Source organism: Rhinolophus sinicus, linkage group LG12 (assembly GCF_036562045.2).
Source record: "Rhinolophus sinicus isolate RSC01 linkage group LG12, ASM3656204v1, whole genome shotgun sequence".
NCBI lineage: Eukaryota > Metazoa > Chordata > Mammalia > Chiroptera > Rhinolophidae > Rhinolophus > Rhinolophus sinicus.
Window position 1 is genome coordinate 63,699,235 of NC_133761.1, and position 22,807 is coordinate 63,722,041.

At 38.5% G+C, this 22,807-nt stretch overlaps 1 protein-coding gene across 1 annotated transcript; it reads left to right on the forward strand.

The window, feature by feature from the left end:
- Nucleotides 1-89: 89 nt before the first annotated feature.
- Nucleotides 90-21,051, forward strand: RO60 (Ro60, Y RNA binding protein). Its single transcript, XM_019745651.2, has 9 exons — nt 90-221; nt 8,150-8,749; nt 12,412-12,632; nt 13,012-13,158; nt 13,422-13,559; nt 16,726-16,842; nt 17,797-17,910; nt 18,193-18,339; nt 19,677-21,051. Exons 2-9 carry the CDS (start codon nt 8,170-8,172, stop codon nt 19,827-19,829), a joined length of 1,617 nt encoding a protein of 538 aa, XP_019601210.2. The 5' UTR covers nt 90-221; nt 8,150-8,169; the 3' UTR covers nt 19,830-21,051.
- The last annotated feature ends 1,756 nt before the right edge of the window (nt 21,052-22,807 follow it).

Genomic DNA, 22,807 nt, shown 5'->3' on the forward strand with positions numbered 1-22,807 from the left:
GGCGGGGCTTAGGGCGCGAGAGGAGGTGACATCCGGGACCCTCGCCAGTCCGGAGCGACGGCGGGGCCAGACGAGAGGGGCGGGGCTCATTCCCGCGAACCGAACCTGGCGGTCCCGGAGGTGGAGTCGAAGCGGTCCGTTCTTCCTCTTGTGGTTGCCCCACGCTGCGCAGGGCTGCTCCCCGTGGCGCTGCGGGTCGGAGGCTCGGCGGCCACGCACAGGTGAGGAAACGGCGGGAGGCCGGCGGGGGCTCTTTGTGCGGTCTGAGCGGCCCCGGGGACTCGCAGCTTCGGACTGGTCCTCCATGTCTCTCCGCATCCCCGTGGCCGAGGCCGAGCAGACGCTTGGCCAAGCCGTCCTGCTGCCCCTCCCGCCTCCGCGCCGTGCCCAGGCCGGCGAGCGGGCCGGCATCGCTGTGGGGACATCCTCGCTCGGCCGCCCTGCGCGTGGGCCCTTCCCGGAGTGCGGGCCGCTCGCTCCCGCTGGCCTGGCCGCGCTCCCCGGAGCCTGGCGTCGGGAGGGCCTGCTTTCCTCCTCCTCTTTCTCTTGCTCCTTCCGCGGCCTCCGTGCCGAGAGGCGCTGCCCGGCATCGGGGGCTCGGGAGTGAGGGTCTTTGTGGGAAGACGAGGCGAGTTTACCCGAGAGGGAATGACGCGGGCGGGGAGAGCGCTGTGCCGGCGAGCGCGGGGACGGCAGGCGGGTGCAAGGGAATAGGTTGAAAAACGTACTCCTGTAAAAGCGTCTGCGATGGTCCTTAGACCAAATGGTGAGTTAAACCAAAAATGGCTCCGTTCACGAAATCACCCTCCTTCAGCTGCAGGCTCTTGCGGAGTCTGAATATATTCATGCATCAGTCCTTAAACCTCTTGAGTTCCAAAAAAGGGACTTTGGCTTCCAGAAAAAGAAAAAGAAAAAGGCTGTAGTGGATAAAACTGTGATCCCTTGCTTCTCAAAGAGGTGACCGGTGTGTGCCCTGGAGGTGTAAGGCGAGTTGTGCGACGGACTGTGAAGCCGCAACATCACCTTGATAAATTTTAGTTAGAGACAACCATACGACAGCTTTTGTGTTAAAACGAGCATAGCTGTATTATGGAGTGGAAGCCAAAATTTGTATTAAGTGTTTGATTAAAAAGAAGAATTGAAACTTTCTTGGTTTGTCCCTGGGAGAGTCTGCCCTCCAGCAGAGGAGGCTTTAGTTCACTTTCTGTCCTGTTAAGTGTACTTACCGGTAACTGGGAAAGTTTGTGATGCACGGGGTTCTAGCCTTAGGTCCTTCGGAGCCATACCTAGAGTGTCATCTGAGCCCAATGCTGCTGGTCGTCTTTTGGGGTGTCTTTGAATCTGTAATACTGCTGTGAACGTGAAAGTTTTCTGTGCTACAGAAATACATCAAAACTAACATGTATTTAGTGACCAACTAACATGGTGTTCATTGTAGAAAGACCAAACTGAAAATTTAGCTCTGGAAGTAATCAGAAAGGGGGGGGGGGGTTACAATTTCTTTAATTTTGTTAACATTTAATCCTAAGAGTTCACATAAAAATTCAGATTTCTGGCTCTTTGAGAAAACTGACAGGATCTCGCAATACTAGGCCCATACCACACAGCAACCAGTTGTTTGAAGGTGCAAGCCTGCTGATGGTGTGCTGTCATTTTTACCACCGTTCCTCGCCACTTTTTATTCCATCACACGCGCCTGGATCCACTCATGGTTATTACCAGTCTGAAGGGTACAGTTATTTGAATGTCTGGTCCCATTTTTTGCGGTATTGATTCTTTTAAACTGTCTTGCATGCTGTCATCGATGTCAGTAAGCCTTGACTTCATTAAAAAACGAATAAGCTACCACCTTGTTTGACCTCCTGGGTAAAAGATAGCATTTTCAGATAACAAATGATCAAGAGATTTCGGAAAGATACTCATCTGTGTGTATTCAAGAAAAATGTAGGACTTCTTAAAAATAATGTATTGTTAGTACTGTTAAAAGATAGTATAAATGATCTCGTTCTAATTGAATGCAAAGCAGAAAAAAGTGTTATTCCATATTATCTATTACTAGCATTCACTGATTTGCATTCAGAGTTAAGAAAGAAGTAGACAGTGTTTACAGTATCCACAACCAATTTCAAACTGTGGCCATGCTTTTAATAATATTCAGATCTGTTTAATTTCTTCCCAAAATTTTAACTTGTAATAGTTTAGCTGTATTAAATTTTTTGGAATGGTGTGCTTTAAGAGCGCTGGGTAAGTCGGGCTATCCCAAAGAAGAAGTAACTGTCTTTTTTTGTTGTGAATCTGGATGTACAACACTTGAGCAGTGGATTAACTGATGACCAGGCTCTGACCTCACTTGCTGCCCAGCTGCCTCTAAAGCACTGCCCATGGAGTTAAAGCTAAAGGAGAAAGATCGTGGCAGTTGGGGAAGAAGAAACCAAGGTCCTATATATGCTGGTGTGTTATCTCGAATTGCTTTCTAAAGACAAATATAAAAAAATGTAGGTTTTAATATCATGTAAATGCTTATTCATTTAAGTAACTTGCCAAATATATTTCACCTAACCAATTTTTAATTTTCATTTTTTAATAACATTTTTGAGGTAGTATTCACATATTATGAAATTCACTATTCTAATGTATCAATTTCAGTGGGATTTTTTTGGACATTCACAGAGTTGTGTAACCCTTGTATCTAATTTCAGAACATTTTCGTTACCCCAAAAAGAAACCCTTTACCACTTTGGAGAACATCTGGCGGTTCTTGAAAAAGATTAAATGCATAGTTACTATATGATCCTTCATTTCACATTCCCTCTAGCAGTGTATGAGGTTCTAGTTTCTCCAAATTCTCACCGGCACAGATTATTGTCATTTTAAGGGAAGCCATCTTATTGGGTATAGAGTTGTATCTCATTGAAGTTTTGGTTTTCACTGCCCTGGTGATTGTGAGATCTGACATATTTTTTTGTGTTTATTAACCATTTGTATATCTTCTTTGAAGAAATGCCTATTCATATGCTTTGCCTATTTTTTTTGGGGGGGTTATGTATCATTTTATTATTGAGTTCTGAGTTCTTTATATATTCTATATATAAGTTCCTTATATGTATGATTTGCAAATATTTTGTCCCATTTCATGTGATGTCTTTTCACTTTCTAGGTGTGCTATCCTTTGAAATACAAGTTTTCAATTTTGATGAAGTCCAATTAATTTTTTTCTTTTGTCACTTGTACCTTTGGTATCTGCGTTTTGAGACCAATTCTCTGAGACCAACTCAGTGTCCTGTAGTTCATTTCAACTCAATTCCAGAGTTAACGTCAGATCCTACAAGTTTTTTATAAAGGGCAGGATCCAACAAGGCTGCCCTTACCTGAGACACCAGCTGCAAGTAGGGTCTCCAGTCTGCCCACTTCTGCCGGCCAACTGCAAATTCAGGGCTGCCCCAAACCCCTCACTGTCAGTAGAATGACTCACATAACTCACTGAAAACACTGTCCTTAAACAGTTTTGTCATATGGGATACAACTCAGGAACAGCCAGATGGCAAAGTTTGGAGGCAAGGGAGGGAGGGATCCCCTGTTTGGAATCGCTGCCAACGAGGAAGCTCCACTGAACTCAGGTCCATCCAGAGTGTGTTTGGGGTCTCATCACCCAGCACGACTGTTAAGTCATTGGCCCTGTGGCTGAGTATAAGCCTCCTGGGAGGTTGATCTCCCCAGAAGTCCAGCCCTCTAGCAAGCACTGGTCTTTCAGGTGACCAAGCCCTACCCTGAAGCTATGTAGAGGCCCACAGTGAGTGTCCTCATTAGCATAAGAAAGACTTTTCAGGAAATTCTAGAGTCTTTATAAGCTCTGCTGAGAATCCTTGACAAAGACCAGATACTCTGTATTATACGACTGTGTTTTACTACCTAGCCAGTTTTTTAAAGTTAATTTATTTATCAGCACTCAGTGACAAGAGGCACTTGGAACATGCTGTCATTTTGTTTTTCATATTTCACTTGACAAATTTGAGTGGTAAATTTACACAAGTAGAGAGGTGTAGTTTGATCTGTTCCACTGTCTTATGTTACACCCCGGAAGGTATGAGCATATGAAAAGCTGAGCAGTTCTGCAGAAATACTGGAAGGGTATGTCCTCATGGCCACCATTAATATAACATGCGAAGGGAAGATTTCATTGATACAGCTATGCATACATAGCTAACTTCACTTCTTTTAATAAGGATTACATTAAGGGAGTTCTCTCTGAGGCATCCTCCCTAGATTTCAAAGTTCATTTTGTGGCTTGTTTGACAGAAGATACTTGAATACCGAATATTAAATATATTAGAAAAACTACAGAGAAATACTTTTCTCTTTGAAAGGGAGGGGATTTTGAGGTTTGGATTGAGCCCTTCGAATCTCTCCACTTGGGCCTTGGTTCAGGAAAGCTGGTGGAGTAGAATAATCTGATACTGAATGTCATTTTTATACTATTCATTCTAACAAGTGTAACTAATAAGCAGTAAGAGCTGAATTGAAGTATCACCAGAGCGTGTTTTTGTAAAAGCTAAAGGACAGACTGGCAATGTCAAATATAGTACAAAGATCAATACAGTGCAAAGATCAAAATAATATAGAACTTTCTACTGGAATTAGCAGTTAAGGTGTCGATCTTTGCAAAGCCTGTCAATCTTTCCAGAGCTGTCTGGATTGAAAGGCAGAGGTAAATGCCATATTGCAAAGGGGGTGGGAATAAATCGGAGATGAGCGCCATCCACTGTGCTGCACTCAGCAGCTGTAAATCAGTCCCCAGTGACTCATGATGTGACTGACCGTTACTTCCAAAGCCACCTGAGACTCGCCTGCACTAACATAAGCCACTTTCTAGCAGAGCTCTGTTTCCAGTAGTGACACTTAGTTTCCAGCACAGTTCAAATCACTGTCCGGCTCAGTCACATTCCAAGTGTTAGGCTCTTTCTAATTCCATGCACTTACCCCACACCGTCAACCATCATATGTTCCCCTCTGTGACCCCGTCTCATTGCTCCCTGACCTCCCAGGCTCCCCCATGTCAGGAAGTCCCTCAGTCTCCGTATTCCTCTCCTTCAAACCTGTCTTCACCCGTAACCTTCGCCCTTAGTGAAGGTGATACCTCTTGCTGTCCACGGGCCAGCCTCAACCTGGATGCTCTACAGTCGTTCTGTCCCATCTCTTCCAGGGCTCCATCCCTCAGGTTTGTGCTTCCTCTGCTGGCTCTTTCAACCTCCAGGCCCTCTCACCTAAAAAGGTAAAAAGATTTTTCCGCTAGCGCCCACACCCTCTTCCCTTCCTGGTAAAGCTGTGCTTCTGTGAGAGTGGTTTACCTGGGAAGTCTCTTCCTCAGTGAACCCCTCCTGAGCTCACCGTAATCACGCTGTTTCTTGCAGCACTACGCAGTTGCCGGTCCTCCTCAGTCCTGTTGGCTAAATCCGGTGGTCATTTTCCAGCCTTATTTTGCTTGATCTCTGCACATTTGACATTACCGCCATTCACTTCTCGAAATCCTCTTCCCTGTGGTCCATAATACCACGCATTCCTGGTTTCAAGTCTGTGTGCCCTGCCTTCTCTCCTCCTTTAAAGGGCCCTTTCTCCCTAGCGCCTTGTTTGTTTGTTTTTCAATTATAGTTGACATTCGATGTTATATTCGTTTTGGGTGTCCAGCATAGTGGTGAGACATTTATATGGTTTATGAAGTGATCACCCCACTAAGTTTAGTACCCACCTGGCACTAAACTTATCCCTTCCCCTTTTGCACTCAGCCCTCTCCCCCTATCCAGCAACCATCAGTTTGTTCTCTATATGTATGAGTCTGTTTCTGTTTTGTTGGTTAATTTTGTTCTTTAGATTCCACATATAAGTGAGATCGTATGGTATTTGTCTTTCTCTCTGGCTTATTTCACTTAACATAGTACCCTGTAGGTCCATCCATGTTGTCACAAATGGTCAGATTTCATTTTTATGGTTGAGTAATACTCCACTGTGTTTATGGACCATATCTTTTTTCCAGTTGTCTATTGCTGGGCACTCAGGTTGCTTCCATGTCTTGCCTATTGCCTATTGTAAATAATGCTGCAGGGAACATAGAGGTTCATATGTCTTTTCAAATTAGTGTTTTGGATTACTTCAGATAAATACCCAGAAGTGGAATTGCTGGGTCATAAGGTAGTTTTTTGAGGACACTCCGTACTGTTTTCCATAGTGGCTACACCAATTTGCAATTCCATTAATAGTGCACGGAGGTTCCCTTTTCTCCACATTCTCGCCAGCACTTGTTTGTTGATTTATTGATGATGGTCATTCTGACCGTGTAAGGCAGTATCTGATTGTGGTTTTATTTGCATTTCTCTGGTGATGGGTGATGTTGAGCATCTTTTCATGTCTATTGGCCATGTGTATTGTCCTCTTTCCTCCTTACCTCTTAATTGTTAACTTTCACCAGGAATTCCATCCTTAACCTTCCCACACAACATACAAACACGCTCAAACTTGTGTCACTTTCAAAACAAAAATTCTTTTACCTTGTGTTCCTCTTTAAACTACTACCTTATCTGTTAACATTTCTTTACAGCTGTGCCAGTATACTCAGTTCCTTTTCTAAAATCTAAAGACACAGAGGAAATTTCAGAAACCCCTTTCTGGAATGCCTTCCCCCAGACTTTATTTACCAGTTTTTCAGTATATCTTCTCTGCGCACATCTCCCTGAATTATTGAAACAGCATTATTTTATCCTCCTCTGTTTACTCACGGTTCTTTTCTTTTAGAGTACTTAATTACAGTTTGCTTTGTATTTTGTACTTCGACCTCACCAAATAGAATGTGATTTCCCTGAGGGCGGGAAAGAAAACGTTAATCTTTTTAATGGAATAGAAATCTCCTTTATGCCTTCCACACAGTATGCAGTAAGTGCTGGTTGAGGTTTTGTTGGTTGTGTTGTGTTGCGTTGCGTTGCTTGTCCTGGGGAGAAGCCCAGTGCGCTGTGCAGACAGGACCCTTGAGCACCTAGAGAAACAGCTACCCTGTGTGGTGAGAGCCGCAGTGGACTGAGGAGGAGGGGGCACTGCTGGCTCCGGTAGGAGGAGAAAGGGGACATTGTTGCCAGACAGCCAGTTCTAGTAGCTTGAGCGCTTATGGAAGGAGGAAAGTGTGGGTAGTTATAGATGATGATCTATAAATGAGCACAGTGGATCGGATATTAGGATGCTCTGAACTACAGGTAACAGAAAACGTGTAAGTGGCTTAAACAATAAGTGTGCGTTTATGTATATAAGGAAACTTGTAAGTAAGGCCGCTCCGGACAGTCCGATGATACCAAAGGATCCAATTCCTTCTACGTGTATTTGTGTTCTCTTCTGCCATCCTTATAAATTAGTGTGTCTTAAACTGGCTGCTGTGTGGCTCAAGATAGCTGCCACCACCAGGCGTCACTGGCAAATGAATGTCTCAAGCCAAAATGGGAAATGCTTCTTAAGCCCAAGCCCCCTTTTCAGAGGGAAGGAAACCTCAGAAGTATTCCCAACAGATGTATCATGTCACCCTGGCTGGATTGTGCTCCGTGCGTGATGCCTGTACCAGTCACGTGGCGTGAGAGATGAGCGCGTCACCCGGTAACTTGTGATAAGTGCCAATGCTTAGGCCTCATGTCACTGAAATAAGAAAGAAACTGGGGGCAGGGCTTCGGACCCACCATCCTGTGTTTTAACTAGCTCTTTCAGTAATGCTGATGCGCAGAGTTAGAGACCCACTGGCTTAGAGCAGCCAAAAAGCGGGGGGAAAGCCTGGCCTCCCCGAAGGACATAAGGACGGGGATACACAGCCGAAAATGTCTGCAGTTTCTCAGGGAGTGAGGTCTTTTGGTGTCAGCTTTTGCTCCCGGCTTCGCTCCCCTTTGTTCTCTGTCTGGGCCTCCAGACCCCGTGCTGAGTTGCCTGCTGGTTCTCTGGAGCCACAAGCTGTACATCAGAGATGCGCCTTCTTAGTTGTCGCTTCCGATTCTCATACTGCTATTCCTGAGCTAAACTGGTTTTGAATTAAAAGATTTCATGGCAGATTTCAGTAAGCCTAAATGAATGTTTTCCTCTTATAATTTTACTGGATCAATCTAGCTTGTGACATTTTGCTTTTTGACAGGTTGCCTGAAAGACAGAAAAATGGCGGACTCCGTAAACCAAATGCGCCCGCTGAATGAGAAGCAGGTAGCCAATTCCGAGGGTGGGTATGTCTGGCAGGTCACTGACATGAATCGCCTGCACCGCTTCCTGTGCTTCGGTTCTGAAGGTGGGACTTACTATATCAAAGAGCAGAAGTTGGGCCTTGAGAATGCCGAAGCTCTAATTAGGTTGATTGAAGATGGCAGAGGCTGCGAAGTGATCCAGGAGATAAAGGCATTCAGTCAGGAAGGCAGGGCCGCCAAGCAGGAGCCCCTGCTGTTCGCACTGGCCATCTGTTCCCAGTGCTCTGACATCAGCACGAAGCAAGCAGCATTTAAAGCTGTGGCGGAAGTGTGTCGCATTCCTACACATCTCTTTACTTTCATCCAATTTAAGAAAGATCTGAAGGAGAGCATGAAATGTGGCATGTGGGGCCGTGCCCTCCGCAAGGCTGTAGCAGACTGGTACAATGAGAAAAGCGGCATGGCCCTCGCTCTGGCAGTTACAAAATATAAGCAAAGGAATGGCTGGTCTCACAAAGATCTGTTAAGATTGTCACATCTTAAACCCTCCAGTGAAGGTAAGCATAACGTCTTTGAGGGGGAAGGGGGTGCAGATATCCAGCAAATAGCACATTTTTATCTGACATAGACATTGTATAATGTTTTCCAGAAGTAACCATTCATTCTCAAAACACACAAATTCAAATATAGTTAATGCCAACCTGAATTAAACACCTACCACAGGGAATCCAGACATTAATAGTCAATAATCAAATGACAGATTTATAGGTTAATATTCTACGTCTTATTAGTAAAATGTCAGCCAGCTAGAAGCTTGTCCACGTGACTGGACGGCGAAGGCATCCTGGATGTGATTCAAGGAGCAGTAAGCAAAACAGCCCCTCGCCAGTAGTTCCCAGTAGCCAGGCTCTGGCCCCTGTCATTTTCTTCCCGCCCTGTCTTTCTAGGATAATATTCCATGGAACCTAAAGGCCACCGGAAATAGTGCTGAATTTCCCAGTTCTAGATGGTAATTGTGTTTAAGCAGGCAGCCAGGGACATGGTAACTTGGGGCGGTTTTTCTGAGTCTATGGGAAGAGACTTTTGAGAAGTTAGTTGGAGCTGCAATAAAAACTTAGTCCTTCTTACAAGGAAATAAAAACTTTTGGTCAAGAATAATTTGTGTTAACTTCCACAAAAGTCAACATGTGCGAAAATTGACACCCTTTTTTGTTTTTAACACCAGAAGTGAAATTTGAAAAGACAGCCACTCAGATGGGTTCAAATTTCAGTTCTGCCCATTACTTTGTATCCTGAGGCCAAGTAACTTAACCTCCCTCAGTTTTTGTATCTTCATCTATTACAAAAGGGGGACAGGAAATAACCTTCCTTGTGACTAATGGTGATCTGTATGTTAACAGAGCATGCCCAGTTCCTGACATGCAGCCTCCAGGAGGCCAGTGCTGGTGCTCCCCTTTCTCCACATCTGTTGTACAATGATACCTTCATTCACACACTCTTCTCAGCAATTCCTGATTTATCATTTATTTTACTATAAATAGACTTTCAGATGAAATTTAAGCAGTACATTATTGCAAATATTTATATACACAAACATTTATAGTTTGGTTTTTTTATTAGAAATTATATGCTTGTTTTAAAATACAGCTGGCTAATACAGAAAAACATAGTGCAGAACGTTGGAGTCCTGCCGTTCAGAAGAAATTTCAGTATGTGATATGTTGAATATAACTCCAGATTTTTCCTAAACACATAGTATTATGTTTATTGTTTGGTTTTTTGTTTTTGTTTTTAATATGCCTTCCTTTGTTTCAGTTAAAAGCATATTGATATGTTTTCAGATAAGAAATAGTTGCATATATACCATTGTATGAACAAACTATAACTTACTTAGCTAATCTCTTACTGATGATGGTTAAGTTAGCTTCCAGTTTCTTATACTATTACAAAAATACTGCAGTGAAAAAACTTGAGTAGTGTGAATATTTCTATAATGGTAAATTCACAAAGAGTTTATGAAAGTGGCCAGTTTCCCCACATTTGAACACTGACAGTTACTAGTGTGTTTTAATCTTTGCCAATAGGATAGGTGAAAATCTATAACTATTTGAATTTGTGTTTGGGGGCAAAAGCTCATTTTTGGTGTGCTTACTGATGATGTGTATTTTCTTGTGGATTATATTGTGTCTTCACCTTCTTATCCATTGAGTTACTGTTCTTTATCATATTGACTATAGTCACCATTCATTCATTCATTCATTCATTCATTCAGCAAGTGTTTATCGAGCACCTGCTATGGCCGGATACTGTTCTAAGCACTTGTGAGATACATAGTACAGGAATTAATAATTTACTACTGTATATATTGTTTGCATTTTTCCCCTTTTTTCTTTGTCTTTCTTTTTTGGCAGGGGAATGGGATTGTGGCACCCTGAAGTTTGTAATTTTAATGCATTCAAACTTATCTGTGTTTTTCTTCATAGATTTTTGTTTTGTTAGATTTATAAAGTCCTTTTTCAACCTAAAGTCATTAAAATATTTACCAATGGTTTTTCTTTCTAACATATTCTTACTTTAATTTTTTACTTTTAAATCTTTGATCCATTATGAGAAGAATGCAGGGATCCAGCTTTATTTTTCTATTGAGACGCTACATGGTGGTGTAGACCTAAGTTCTGGTTCTAATTGAAAAAATTTCTGAATCTGTACGCAGTTATTCTGGGTTTTGAATTTTTGGCCTATAAAATTAGTTGATGTTTCCTAAACTTACTTCCACACAAAGAATTCTTTTAATTCTAAATTTTTGAGGACAGAGCTCATACTTTAAATCTTGTAATAACAGCAACAGTACATATAGGCATAGAAGATTCCTAGGCTTCTCAAGAGTGAAAAGAATTTGGAAACCAACTAAGTTACCAAATGAGTAATATTTTAATACCTTAACTGTTATGCATACTTGAAATAGGTAAAACACGTCAAAATGCGATTCAATTGATCAGGTACTTATTGTGTGTCTACTATGTGGACAGCATAATTCTAGAACTTGGGTAGTATAAAAATAATACGGACTACCTTTAAGAAGTTTTATATTAGTTAGAGAAACAAAATAGGATACATGCTCACATGAAATATTGAATCATTTAAGACTGTAAGGTTTTGTACTAAAATCTGAAAGATAGCAAGAGTCACATTAGCAGTTTATGCATCTTGATGTTAACTTTTGATCAAATTTTTAAAATAACATTTTAGAAATAGCACATAAGTTCACTCTGCCTTAAAGATGTATTTTATTTGGCCTGCATAGTATTTTAGAGGAAAAATGAATTCTTTGCCAGCATCACATGAAATAAGTAAGAAGACATCACATAAAAATTCATATTCTGGTTTCTTTTAAATATGTATCTTTTTGACAGCACTAAGCAGATACTTCGCTAAAACGTTTGTCAGGGCATACTCTCCAGTTCACCAGTCCTCACCACTCTCTGTTACGGCACATGGTCTGTTTCATTAACTTATTTTACTCACCTTCCCCCATAGACTTTTAAATCTGATTGTTCTCCCCTCTCCCCCTTTTTGCAGAAGCGGACAGCGAGGCCTATTAGACCAGTCACACAGCCATTTAGTGGCAGAGTGTGGGCTAGAACACAGATTTCCTCAGTCCCCCAATCTCTTTTAACTATTAAAAGAAATTGTAGACAAACATATTATTTTTCTTGTTTTTAATTTGGCCTGTAATACTTTCTGAACCATGTAAAACAAAAAAATTATAAATTACCTACCTACCTGGCCACTTCCACTTATCTCTGCTATTCATAAATACAAGCTTGTTTATCAGCTAAAAGGGACAATTGAATGTAAGATTGAGATACATCTGTGCTGTTGTGAAATATTCTGAGATTTCCTAATATAGGCACTGTCTACCAGAGTTTCTAATGCTGGTGGCTCAAAAAGAAAAAAAAAAGCTCTGATGATAAAATGATTTAGGACACAGTTTTTACCTCCATCGTTTTGTATGGAGTGAAAACAGTGATGATGAAATAAGCACAATCGGTTGACTCCATTTGCTTAACTGTGTATCCCGGAAAGCAGCTTTGCCATTTAAAGAAGTTAACACCTGCTTATCTACTTAATCCTGTCATACAATGCATTCTCAGTAAACATGTTTTATCTTTTACGTGCTGAGCCTACATACCTTTTTCAATTCTTTATTTTGTTAAAGGACTTGCTATTGTGACCAAATATATTACAAAGGGCTGGAAAGAGGTCCATGAATTATATAAAGAAAAAGCACTTTCTGTGGAGACTGAAAAGTTACTAAAGTATCTGGAGGCTGTAGAGAAAGTGAAGCGCACAAGAGATGAACTGGAAGTGATCCATCTGATAGAGGAGCACAGATTGGTGAGGGAACATCTTCTAACAAATCACTTGAAGTCTAAAGAGGTAAGTAAATTATAATATGTTACAGCATGTGGTTAAACATGGGTCATTGATGACAGGTATTAAAAGGGTAAACTTAGGGTAAGTACATATTAATTCTTTGTAAGAAAAATTTTAAATATATCTTGAAATTAATTTGTTTTTTTAACACCTAACAAGATTCCCAGATCTAGTTGTCATTCAGTAAGTGTTAAATACCAACACTTATTTGATAAACCTGTTAGTTTATTTGATAAACCTTTGACCAATTCGCACAAATTTTTATTAAGATATCCTAAACCCCAAAAGAAAGCCCTGGAGAATATATTATTCATATTACCATTGAAATTGTTGTTACACTGATTCATAATTCCTTCTGTTTCTGCCTGTGTTATTGCGATAGGTATGGAAGGCTTTGTTACAAGAAATGCCTCTTACTGCATTACTAAGGAATCTAGGAAAGATGACGGCTAATTCAGTGCTTGAACCAGGAAATTCAGAAGTATCTTTAGTATGTGAAAAACTGTGTAATGATAAACTGTTGAAAAAGGTAAGCATTACTACCTTCCTTGGCTACTAGTAATTGAAAAAATTGGCTCCTAGATTTTGGGTATGCTGTCAGCACAGCTTTTAGGTGTCCCGAGACTTTTCTCATACCAGATTGCATTTTGACTCTGAAAATAAGATTAATATGTCAATTTTCTATTTTTTCTTTGTAAAATTTGTTAGCTACAGTAACAAATATCTGGGACACATAATTACTGCTTTTCATTTGAATTTTGCATTTACTTTCTGTCTGTGTCTTGTTTCCAGGCTCGTATACATCCATTTCATGTTTTAAATGCATTAGAAACTTACAAAACAGGTCATGGGCTCAGAGGAAAACTAAAGTGGCGCCCTGATGAAGAAATTTTGAAAGCTTTGGATGCTGCTTTTTACAAAACATTTAAGGTGATTTTTTTATTTAGAAAAACAAAAACAAATGACTTAGTTAGGACTTGATATTTCCTGTAAAAACACATTTTAAAGATGTTAATAGCTTAACAATTTTGCTTAGCTGTTCATTTGCTTTTCCTTAGTTCATGTGAAGGTAAGTATATAATTGACATTGTAAATTTATGACCAAAGTATTTCTCCATATCTTTGAGGAACAGTTCATTATCCTAAGATCATTTGATAGGTTTTAAATTAGCAAATTTAAAGTTCTGCGTTACTGTGAAGTCCTTTAACTTGGTCCTCTGTCCCCCTTTTTTCCTATTAATCAGTAGTGGATCTCCTATGTCTTGATAGGAAGCAGTTTTAGGAATGGAAGTCCTACATCTGGCCATAAGTTAAATTTGGGGTTTTAAACATTTCTTGACATTTAACAAAATACTGGCAAACAAATTCAGCAGCAAATAGAAGGGAATATACAAGGGAGATTTATCCTCAGCAATGATGGTTCAGTCCATGCTGATCAGTATAACACATCACAGTAATAGAGTGGGCAGCCACGTGATCATCGCGATGCAGAGAAAGCATTTGACAAAATTCAATACACTGTCATGATTTAAAAACAAAACTAGAAATAGAAGTGAACTTCCGCAGCATCATAAAGGCCATACATAACAAACCCACAGCTGTCATTGTACTCAGTGGTGAGAAATTGAAATCTTTCCCCCTAAGATCAGGAACAAGATAAGAATGCACACCTTTTCCACTTCAGTTCCACATAGTACTAAAAATTCTCAAGGTTAGGCATGAAAAAGAAATAAAAGGCATCCAAATTGGGAAGGAAGAAAAATTATCTCTGTTCTCAGATAGCATGATCTTACATATAAAAAACCTGGAAGAATCTACAAGGAACTACTAGGGCTAACAAATTCAGTCAGCAAAGTTATAGGATATAAAATTAACAGGAAAAAATCAATAGTATTTCTGTATGCTAGCCCTGAACAATTTAAAAGCTAAGCTAAGAAAATGTTTCCATTTAAAATAGCATCAAAAAAATAAAAAATTTAGAAATAAATTTAACTATGGAGTTGCAAGACTTACACATTGAAAACTACAAAATGCTGCTGAAAGAAACTTCAGACATAAATAAACGGGAAGATACCCCATGTTCGCAGTGTGGGAGAATTAATGTTGTGAAGATGACCGCACTACCCAAAGCAATCTGCAGATACTACAATGCAATCCCTATGGCATGTTCTATAGAAACAGTGAAATCCATTCTAAAACAAGGAACTGCAAATAACGAAACCAATGTTCAAAAAGAACAAAGTTCAAAGACCCACACACACTTAGGAATTTCAAAACTTAACTACAAAACTGCGGTAATCAGAACAGTGTGGTCCTGGCATAAAGACCGATGAAAGACAACACAGAGCGTAGAAATAAACTCACATGTATGGCTGATTGATTTTTTTTTCTTTTTTAAATATATTTTCAGTTATAATTGACATACAATATTAGTTTCAGGTGTGCAACATAGTGATTAGACATATAACTTACAAAGTGATCACCCCAATAAGCCTAATACCCATCTGACACCATATATAGTTATTACACTATTATTTACTATATTCCCTATGCTGTACTTTACATGGTTGATTGATTTTTGACTGGTGTCAAAACAGTTCAGCGGGGAAAAGACAGTATTCAAATGGTGTTGGGGAAACTGGATATCCACATGCAAAAAAATAAAGGTGTACCATTAACGTTACACCATCTACAGAAACTGACTCAAAGTGGGTCAATGACTTATATGTAAGAGCTAAAACTGTATAGAATATTAAACTGTTAGAAGAAAACAGAGTAACAGCTACATGACATTGGACTTGGCAATAGAGTCTTAGATATGACACCAAAAGCACAGGCAACAAAAGAAAAAGATAAATTAGACTTCATCAAAATTTAAATCTTTTGTGCATTAAAGGATACCATCAAGGGTATGAAAAGACAACCTACAGGATAGGAGAAAGTATTCGCAGATCATACATCTGATTGGGGTTTAATATCCAGAACATATATAAAGAGCTCCTACAACTCTAAAAATATAAACAACCCAATTCAAAAAAGGGCAAAGTACCTGAAAAGACATTTCTGCAAAGAAGATATACATGGCCAATAAGCACATAAAAAGATGCTCAATGTCATTAGTCATCAGCTGGAAAAAAGCATATCAAAACCATAATGAGACAGCACTTGACACCTAGTTGGAGGACTCATCAAAAAAGGGGGCCGACAAGCAAGAAATTTGACAACCTATTGTGTTGCTGGTGGGAATGTAAGTGGTGCAGCCTCTGTGGAAAAACTTTTCTCATAAGTTAAACACAATTACCTTACCATCCAGCAATCCCACCTCCTATGTGTATATACAAAAGAATTGAAAATGGACTCAGATACTTGCACACAAATGTTTGTAGGAGCATTAGTCACAGTAGCCAAAAGGTAGAAACCACCCAAGTGTTCATCAGCAGATGAATGGATAAAACATGGTATATACAAAGGAACGGAATTAGAAACATGTTCCAACATGGATGAACCTTGAAAACTCTATGCTAAGTAAAATAAGCCAGACACAAAAAGACAAGTATATGACTTCACTTACATGCGGTATCTTGAATAGGCAGATTCAAAGATGGAAAGTAAAGTAGAAATTGCCAGGGGCTAGAAGGAGAGGGGAATGGGGAGTTGTTATTGACGGGTAGGTTTCCTATTTGGGATGATGAAAACGTTCTGGAAATAGATAGTGGTGGTTACGTTGTGGATGTACTTAATGCCTGAATTGTACACTTGAAAATGACTTAAAGTAAATTTTACTTATATTTTACCACAAAAAACGATTTCTTTATAGAATTTCCCAGTTTACTTCATGAGAAAAAAATATTTTAAAAACAGGAGGGTGTTAACTTCTTTAAATAAAATTATTAAATAGACTGTGTTATTTCCTTTGTTTTAAATCTAGTAAAAGCTAAGCATTTTTAACTACTTGTCAATTAATTGGTAAATCAAAAATCCGGCCTTTTATCAGAGAATTTTTCAAAAGTAAGATAAGTAAATCTTATTTGTTAGACATTTAATCTACTTAAAATTTATGTGATTGCTTCTAATGATTGTTTTGTTCCTTCTTCAGACAATTGAGCCAACTGGGAAGCGTTTCTTGCTGGCTGTTGATGTCAGTGCTTCTATGAACCAAAGAGTTTTGGGCAGCGTCCTCAATGCCAGCACAGTTGCCGCAGCAATGTGTATGGTGAGAAGCTTTGCCACCTAAACACCGTGTTTACGGGGTTAGGTCAAACGAGAAAGTTACGTATGAGCAGGGATTAGGTTTGCACTTGTTTTTGTCATGTTGATTTAGTTAGCACATTTTCCTTTCATTTACATATCATTTCCTATCTAAAGACAATCAAAAGTAAAGTTTTAAGTCATGTATATACACACACACACAAATATATATATAAAATACTTAAGTATACTTATATAGTTATATATTCTTATGTACTTAGGTATATATAGTATTGTAGGTATACTGAAAAGCATACCTACAGATTAGTCAGAATAGAACTTTTAATTTTACAACCAAACATTAAATATTCATAGTATTTTTGAGGAAGTAGATAGTGTTTAGAGAAATTATTAATAAATATAGAAGGTAAAAGATCAGGAACTAGTAACAACAGTCAGGAGATGTCTAGCCTGAGCGCCACTGACTAGCAAATGAATCATAGACAAGGAGCTTTTCAGCTTTCCTCTGTGGCTTTATTCCTGTGTAATGAACTGAGAATGAATACTCTATTTGCTTCAAAGGATTGTTGTAAAAACCAGTTTCTTTGTAAGAGTTTGTAGAAGTATTTTGAAAGCTATACGACTGTTACTAAGGAGTCCACAACGCAATCCTATAAGTTTAGAGCTGAAATAAGCATCATGGTATGTGTCCTTTAAAGATAAAGTTTCCGAATATATGGTGATGGAAGAACTGACTCTGGGTGATGAACACACAATGGGATTTATAGATGATGTAATACAGAATTGTACACCTGAAATCTATGTAATTTTACTAACAATTGTCACCCCAATAAATTTAATTAAAAAAAAATAAATAAATAAATAAATAAAGATAAAGTTTCATGTATTTCAACATACTATATGTATTTCCCCCGATTCTGCTGAAAATTACTACCATTTCTACCATTGAATTTTTCAGGTTGTCACACGGACCGAAAAAGATTCTCATGTAGTTGCTTTTTCAGATGAAATGGTACCATGTCCAGTAACTACAGATATGACTTTACAACAGGTCTTAATGGCTATGGTTCAGGTAAGAAACTATTTTATTAAGTTTACTTAACATTGTGTATTAATTGTATTATTGATGTTAGGCCTGATATTAATGAATTTGTGAGAGCAAGTTGTTTCATCTCCATTTTCTCATGAGCACAAAATCAAAAACTATATCTACAAGCTTTGGGAAGAGTTGTATATCGGCTCTGAACACTATGATAACATAAACATAATACTTGTAAGTATTTAATTATTTCAAACCTCGCAGTATGGCGAGGGCACTTTCTCTTACTCTTAGTTGTGTTTCGTTCTGAGTTAGATCCCGGCGGGTGGAACTGATTGCTCTGTTCCTATAACCTGGGCTCTGAGGACAGACACCGCTGCTGATGTTTTCATTGTACTCACGGACAACGAGACCTTCGCCGGGAGCGTCCATCCTGCTGTGGCTCTGAGGCAGTACCGAGAGGTGAACGATTCTCATGTTCCTCCTCACCCCAGATAGACTCGCTTCTCAGACACTCGCTGCTTTTCAAAAAAAAAAAAAGACACTGCAGGTAGTACCTTTGTATAGGAGCATACAACACTAGTACTGGACTCAGCAGTACTTGAAATAAGAAAGGATTGGTTGCACATACACAGTTTACTTCCGCCGGTTCCAATTCTATACGTTACTAACAGTATCCTTTGTAAACAGTATTTTTTATAACAATCAACATTTATTTTAGCTTAACTATAAATTTTTTAATGATTCATTGTGGTCCTTGAAAGATTGAAGTATCATTGATGAGTTTTGTTAAAGGACTACATAAAGTAAAAGCAAAGCTCTAATGTATTTTTTAAGTTTTATGGATATTTCTGTGTTCTAATCAGTGCTCTCCAGTTGAGCTTTCTGAAAAGCTGGAAAGGTGCTTTGTCCTCACTCTCCAGTATGGATGGCAGCCACTAGTCATGTGGGGCCAGTGAGCACTTGAATTGTGGCTCGTCTGACTGGCAGGAGAAGTAGAAGAGCAGTGGTTCTCAAAGTGTGGTTTCCCTACAGCAGCCTTAGCATTACCTTGGACCTCGTTAGAAATGCAGATTCCGGGACTCCTAGGAGACCTGCCGATGGAGTTACAGCAGCCTGGGTTCTGGGTCCTGGCTCTTGCTCTTTCACTAACTGTGGACCTGAGCAAATTAGGTCACTGAGACATGTTATTATATGTTAGAGCGTTAGTAGTACTGCTTACCCGTTAGGGTTGTTACAATTACAGCGGGTAACTTACTGACAGACCCCATTATGGTATCTGACATAGTGCACACTCAGTGATGTTGTTTCATCTCAAAAACTGAGCTGTTTAACAAATCATAGCTGTAGAGAACAAGTTCTTACATGTGACATATTATACATAGCAAAGTCATAGACCAAAAATTAAGTGAACTATTTCCTTACGTTTATGCGCGTGCACACACACGCCTAGTATTTGATATGTTAGTAAAAAATGTCTGATGCCCTTGAATATCCTGACAGATTTCATAAGTACAAAGTCCCTAGGCTGCTCAGGAATATTCTGTGGCCCACAGAACGAGTAATACAGAGTAGAGAAGCAGCAATTTCAGGTAGGTTGTTTACACAGTTTTATTTTCTAGTCGTCTGAAGATCATAGTCTAGCCCTAAAAGATTAACAAATTTTATGGAGAGAAAAAAACATTGACTTTGCAACAAAAATCTGTCATAGATGGAATTTAAAGTGTTTTCATTTTGGAGGTTATTTGCTTTGGCTTACATAAAATTTTTTAAATGTGTCTTTTGATCTTTTCCAACAGAAAATGGATATCCCAGCTAAATTGATTGTTTGTGGAATGACGTCAAATGGTTTCACCATTGCAGATCCAGATGACAGAGGCATGCTGGATATGTGTGGCTTTGATACTGGAGCTCTGGATGTAATTCGAAATTTCACATTAGATGTGATTTAAAGCACCACCATCATCTGAGAGGTCCCTTGCCATTAGTGATCTCATTAAAAATATGCAGCTACTTCCCAGCTAAGCTTAACCCAGTGAAAGATGATAAGATGATGGCATAGTATGTGCATAGTGGAAAGTTACCTTACCAAAAAAAAAAAAGAAAAGAAGATAAGCCCAAAGTTCTTTCTGTCTACTAACCTAGCTCCTGGGAAATAGCTTCAGAATACACTGTAGCTCCATGTACTAGAGAACTTCCTGTTGATAGACACTGTAAAATAGTCTAACAGTTTTGCTTTGGTGAATAATCACATTTGTACTTAAAAGAAGTAAGAGCCAAAAGTGTAAGTAATTCCATATCATGTCACTTGTTTGAGAAGTGCTTACGGTTTTCTTAAACATTTTCATTGGGAAAGGGATAGCTTCGATAATGTCCACATACTCTGAAATGCACTGGACCATGTAACTGTGATGGAATATGAAACTCATCTGTAAACTTTTATACTGGGGGGTAAAACACAGAAACTAAGACATTTGCTTAAATTCTGAATGAGTTTTTACAAATTCCTGTAAGACTTTTCTAAGGTCACATAAATAGCAGCTTTCTTATTCAGTACAAAAGAAACTGTTTCTTGTGTTTTATTTACACTTGTAGAATTGTTACCGTTAACCAGAAACATAATGGAAACCCCTGAAAAGGGACTCTAATGTGAGTGTCCGCTGAGGAAGTCTCTGGTTTGCTTTTTTTGTTTGTTTTGGTGTATTTTATTGCTGTGAGTTAGGAGCATGACTTGACAGTTTCCTCAGAATTATAGCAAGAGAGCCACATGTACTCACTTTCCTTTTTTCGTACTCTTAAATGAAGACAACATAAAATGTTTCAAGCGTTTAATTCCCCCACTCATAATCTGAAAATGTGACAATTAAAATCTCAACTATAACCTTAAGTTGAGCTTTTTCTTTACTTTAAAATGAATATTGTTCTTATTTTAACTATTTTTTTAGCCAACTGTAAATGGGTTTTAGATATTTTCTAATTGTAAACATGTCAGTGGCCTAGTTCTTTGTCCCTTATTGGCAAAACATTGTTTTTTGACAGAGTGAAAAAAAAATAATAAAAATACAAACTAGGTCTTTGAAAGGCAATTTTTGAGTAACGAATTACCACTAACCAGTCTGTAAGAAAGTATTTTTTTTCTATTTTATTTGTGTTATTAAACGTCTTTTCATTACACTGAAGTGCATTATTTTCTTGAGCAGATGCCCCTTTGTGGGAGGTTTAACCTGTTGAAATGCCAATATCTTTGCTTATAATTATATCATGGTTGTCTAAGCTTACACATAAAACTTCAAATTTTATGTATTGTTCTTTAAATATTAATTAAGAATTTACTGGGGATTTATAAGTCCATTCTTACTTATTTGAAAAGGCAAATTAGTAAATGTAAATTATAGCCTTTTACTTGCTTGGGATTTAGAGGTTTTGTTTTGCGCGGAAGAGGGACTTTAGTAATGTTAGAATTTGTGTAGGTAACGTCTTCTCTTTTGTGGGAAATTTGGGCTCTGGGAGTGACAAGAAAATCTTCCTTTCAGACTTATTTGACACGTTAAGGTAGCTCTGATGTGTAGCCTTCAAGGCAACTGGTAGCAATTTGTAAATGTTGTGTTTCACCTCAGATTGTTTTGGTCAGCAAAGCTAACAGCAGCGTTTCCTACCCCCACCCACCCCCAAAAAACACATTGCTTCTGATGGCATTTTGGTTTTTTAACTAGCAAACATCAGATTTCATGTGTTAGCTACAATTTTTTTTTTACCTATTAGCTACTCTTGACACATTAAAATACTATGTTCAGGTTGAATTTAATGTTTAAAGAACATAGTAGAATTGTGTACTAGTTACTGAATTCTTTAAGTTAAATACAAGATCTTAATTAAAAATTATAAAATCTAACTTTTTACTCTTTAATTGAAATTAAGTGAAATATAGTATATATTTCAGTTATGTACTGTTTCTATAGTGTTTTTAGACAGATATTCTTGAGCGAATATTAAATCCATCGAAGTAAGATTAGATGTAACCTTTTTGAAGAATTTAGGTGGGTCAAATGGATTAGGGTAAGATTTAAGAAAGGAGGAAAAAAACTAAACGAACCACCACAGAAGGTATCCTGGAATTTTAGAGCTGAAAGAAAACCTTAGAAATTTAAAAGGTGATTTTTTTTTTTTTTTTTTCCAGTTTGGGTTAGGGATCCGAGGTCCGAGAGTGTGGCTTTGGAGCGCTGGATCTAGAAATCGTGGTCTCTTCATTCCCATTCCAGTACGCATGTATCCACTAAATGGGGAAGACATTGACTCACAAGAGTAGGGAACAAACTAGAATTATTCAAAACTTTTATCTCTTAGGTATTAGGAATTAACGTATATACATGATGGCTTTAGGAGCAGAAAAACATAGAAATTGTAAATATGTATACTTTTGTAGTTCATAGTAATCCTAAAGCACAAGGTCTTAACCCGTGTTACTATATAACATAGTCCTATAGAAAAATTTGAAAACTTGACCTCATTATGAATAAAATGTACTCAAGTGTAAAGAAGTTTTATTTTCTGAATTAACTTTTAGGATTACTGCTGCGTTAGTATTTAGGGAAATGTTGCTTTAAAAACACAATCCTAAGAAAAATAAACTTTATTTCCTAGAAAATATGTAAATATTTTCAGGATATAGTTGTAATTAGAAAAAAAGAAAAAGAAAAAAACTCCTACCCTTCCTTGATAGTTGAAATTTATTACTAATTAATACTGTTATATATTATTTAGTTTAGTAACTGTTTTCTGGAAATATTAGTGAGGAAGATGCTAGTAAATGGAATTTAGCGTTACCTCTCTGGAATCTCTTGGTTTATCTAATTTACTGTGGAACAGTAGCAGCCAGTTCACCCCATGTGATTCAGTTTTGCTATCTTTTCAAAGTAACATACCTGATGTT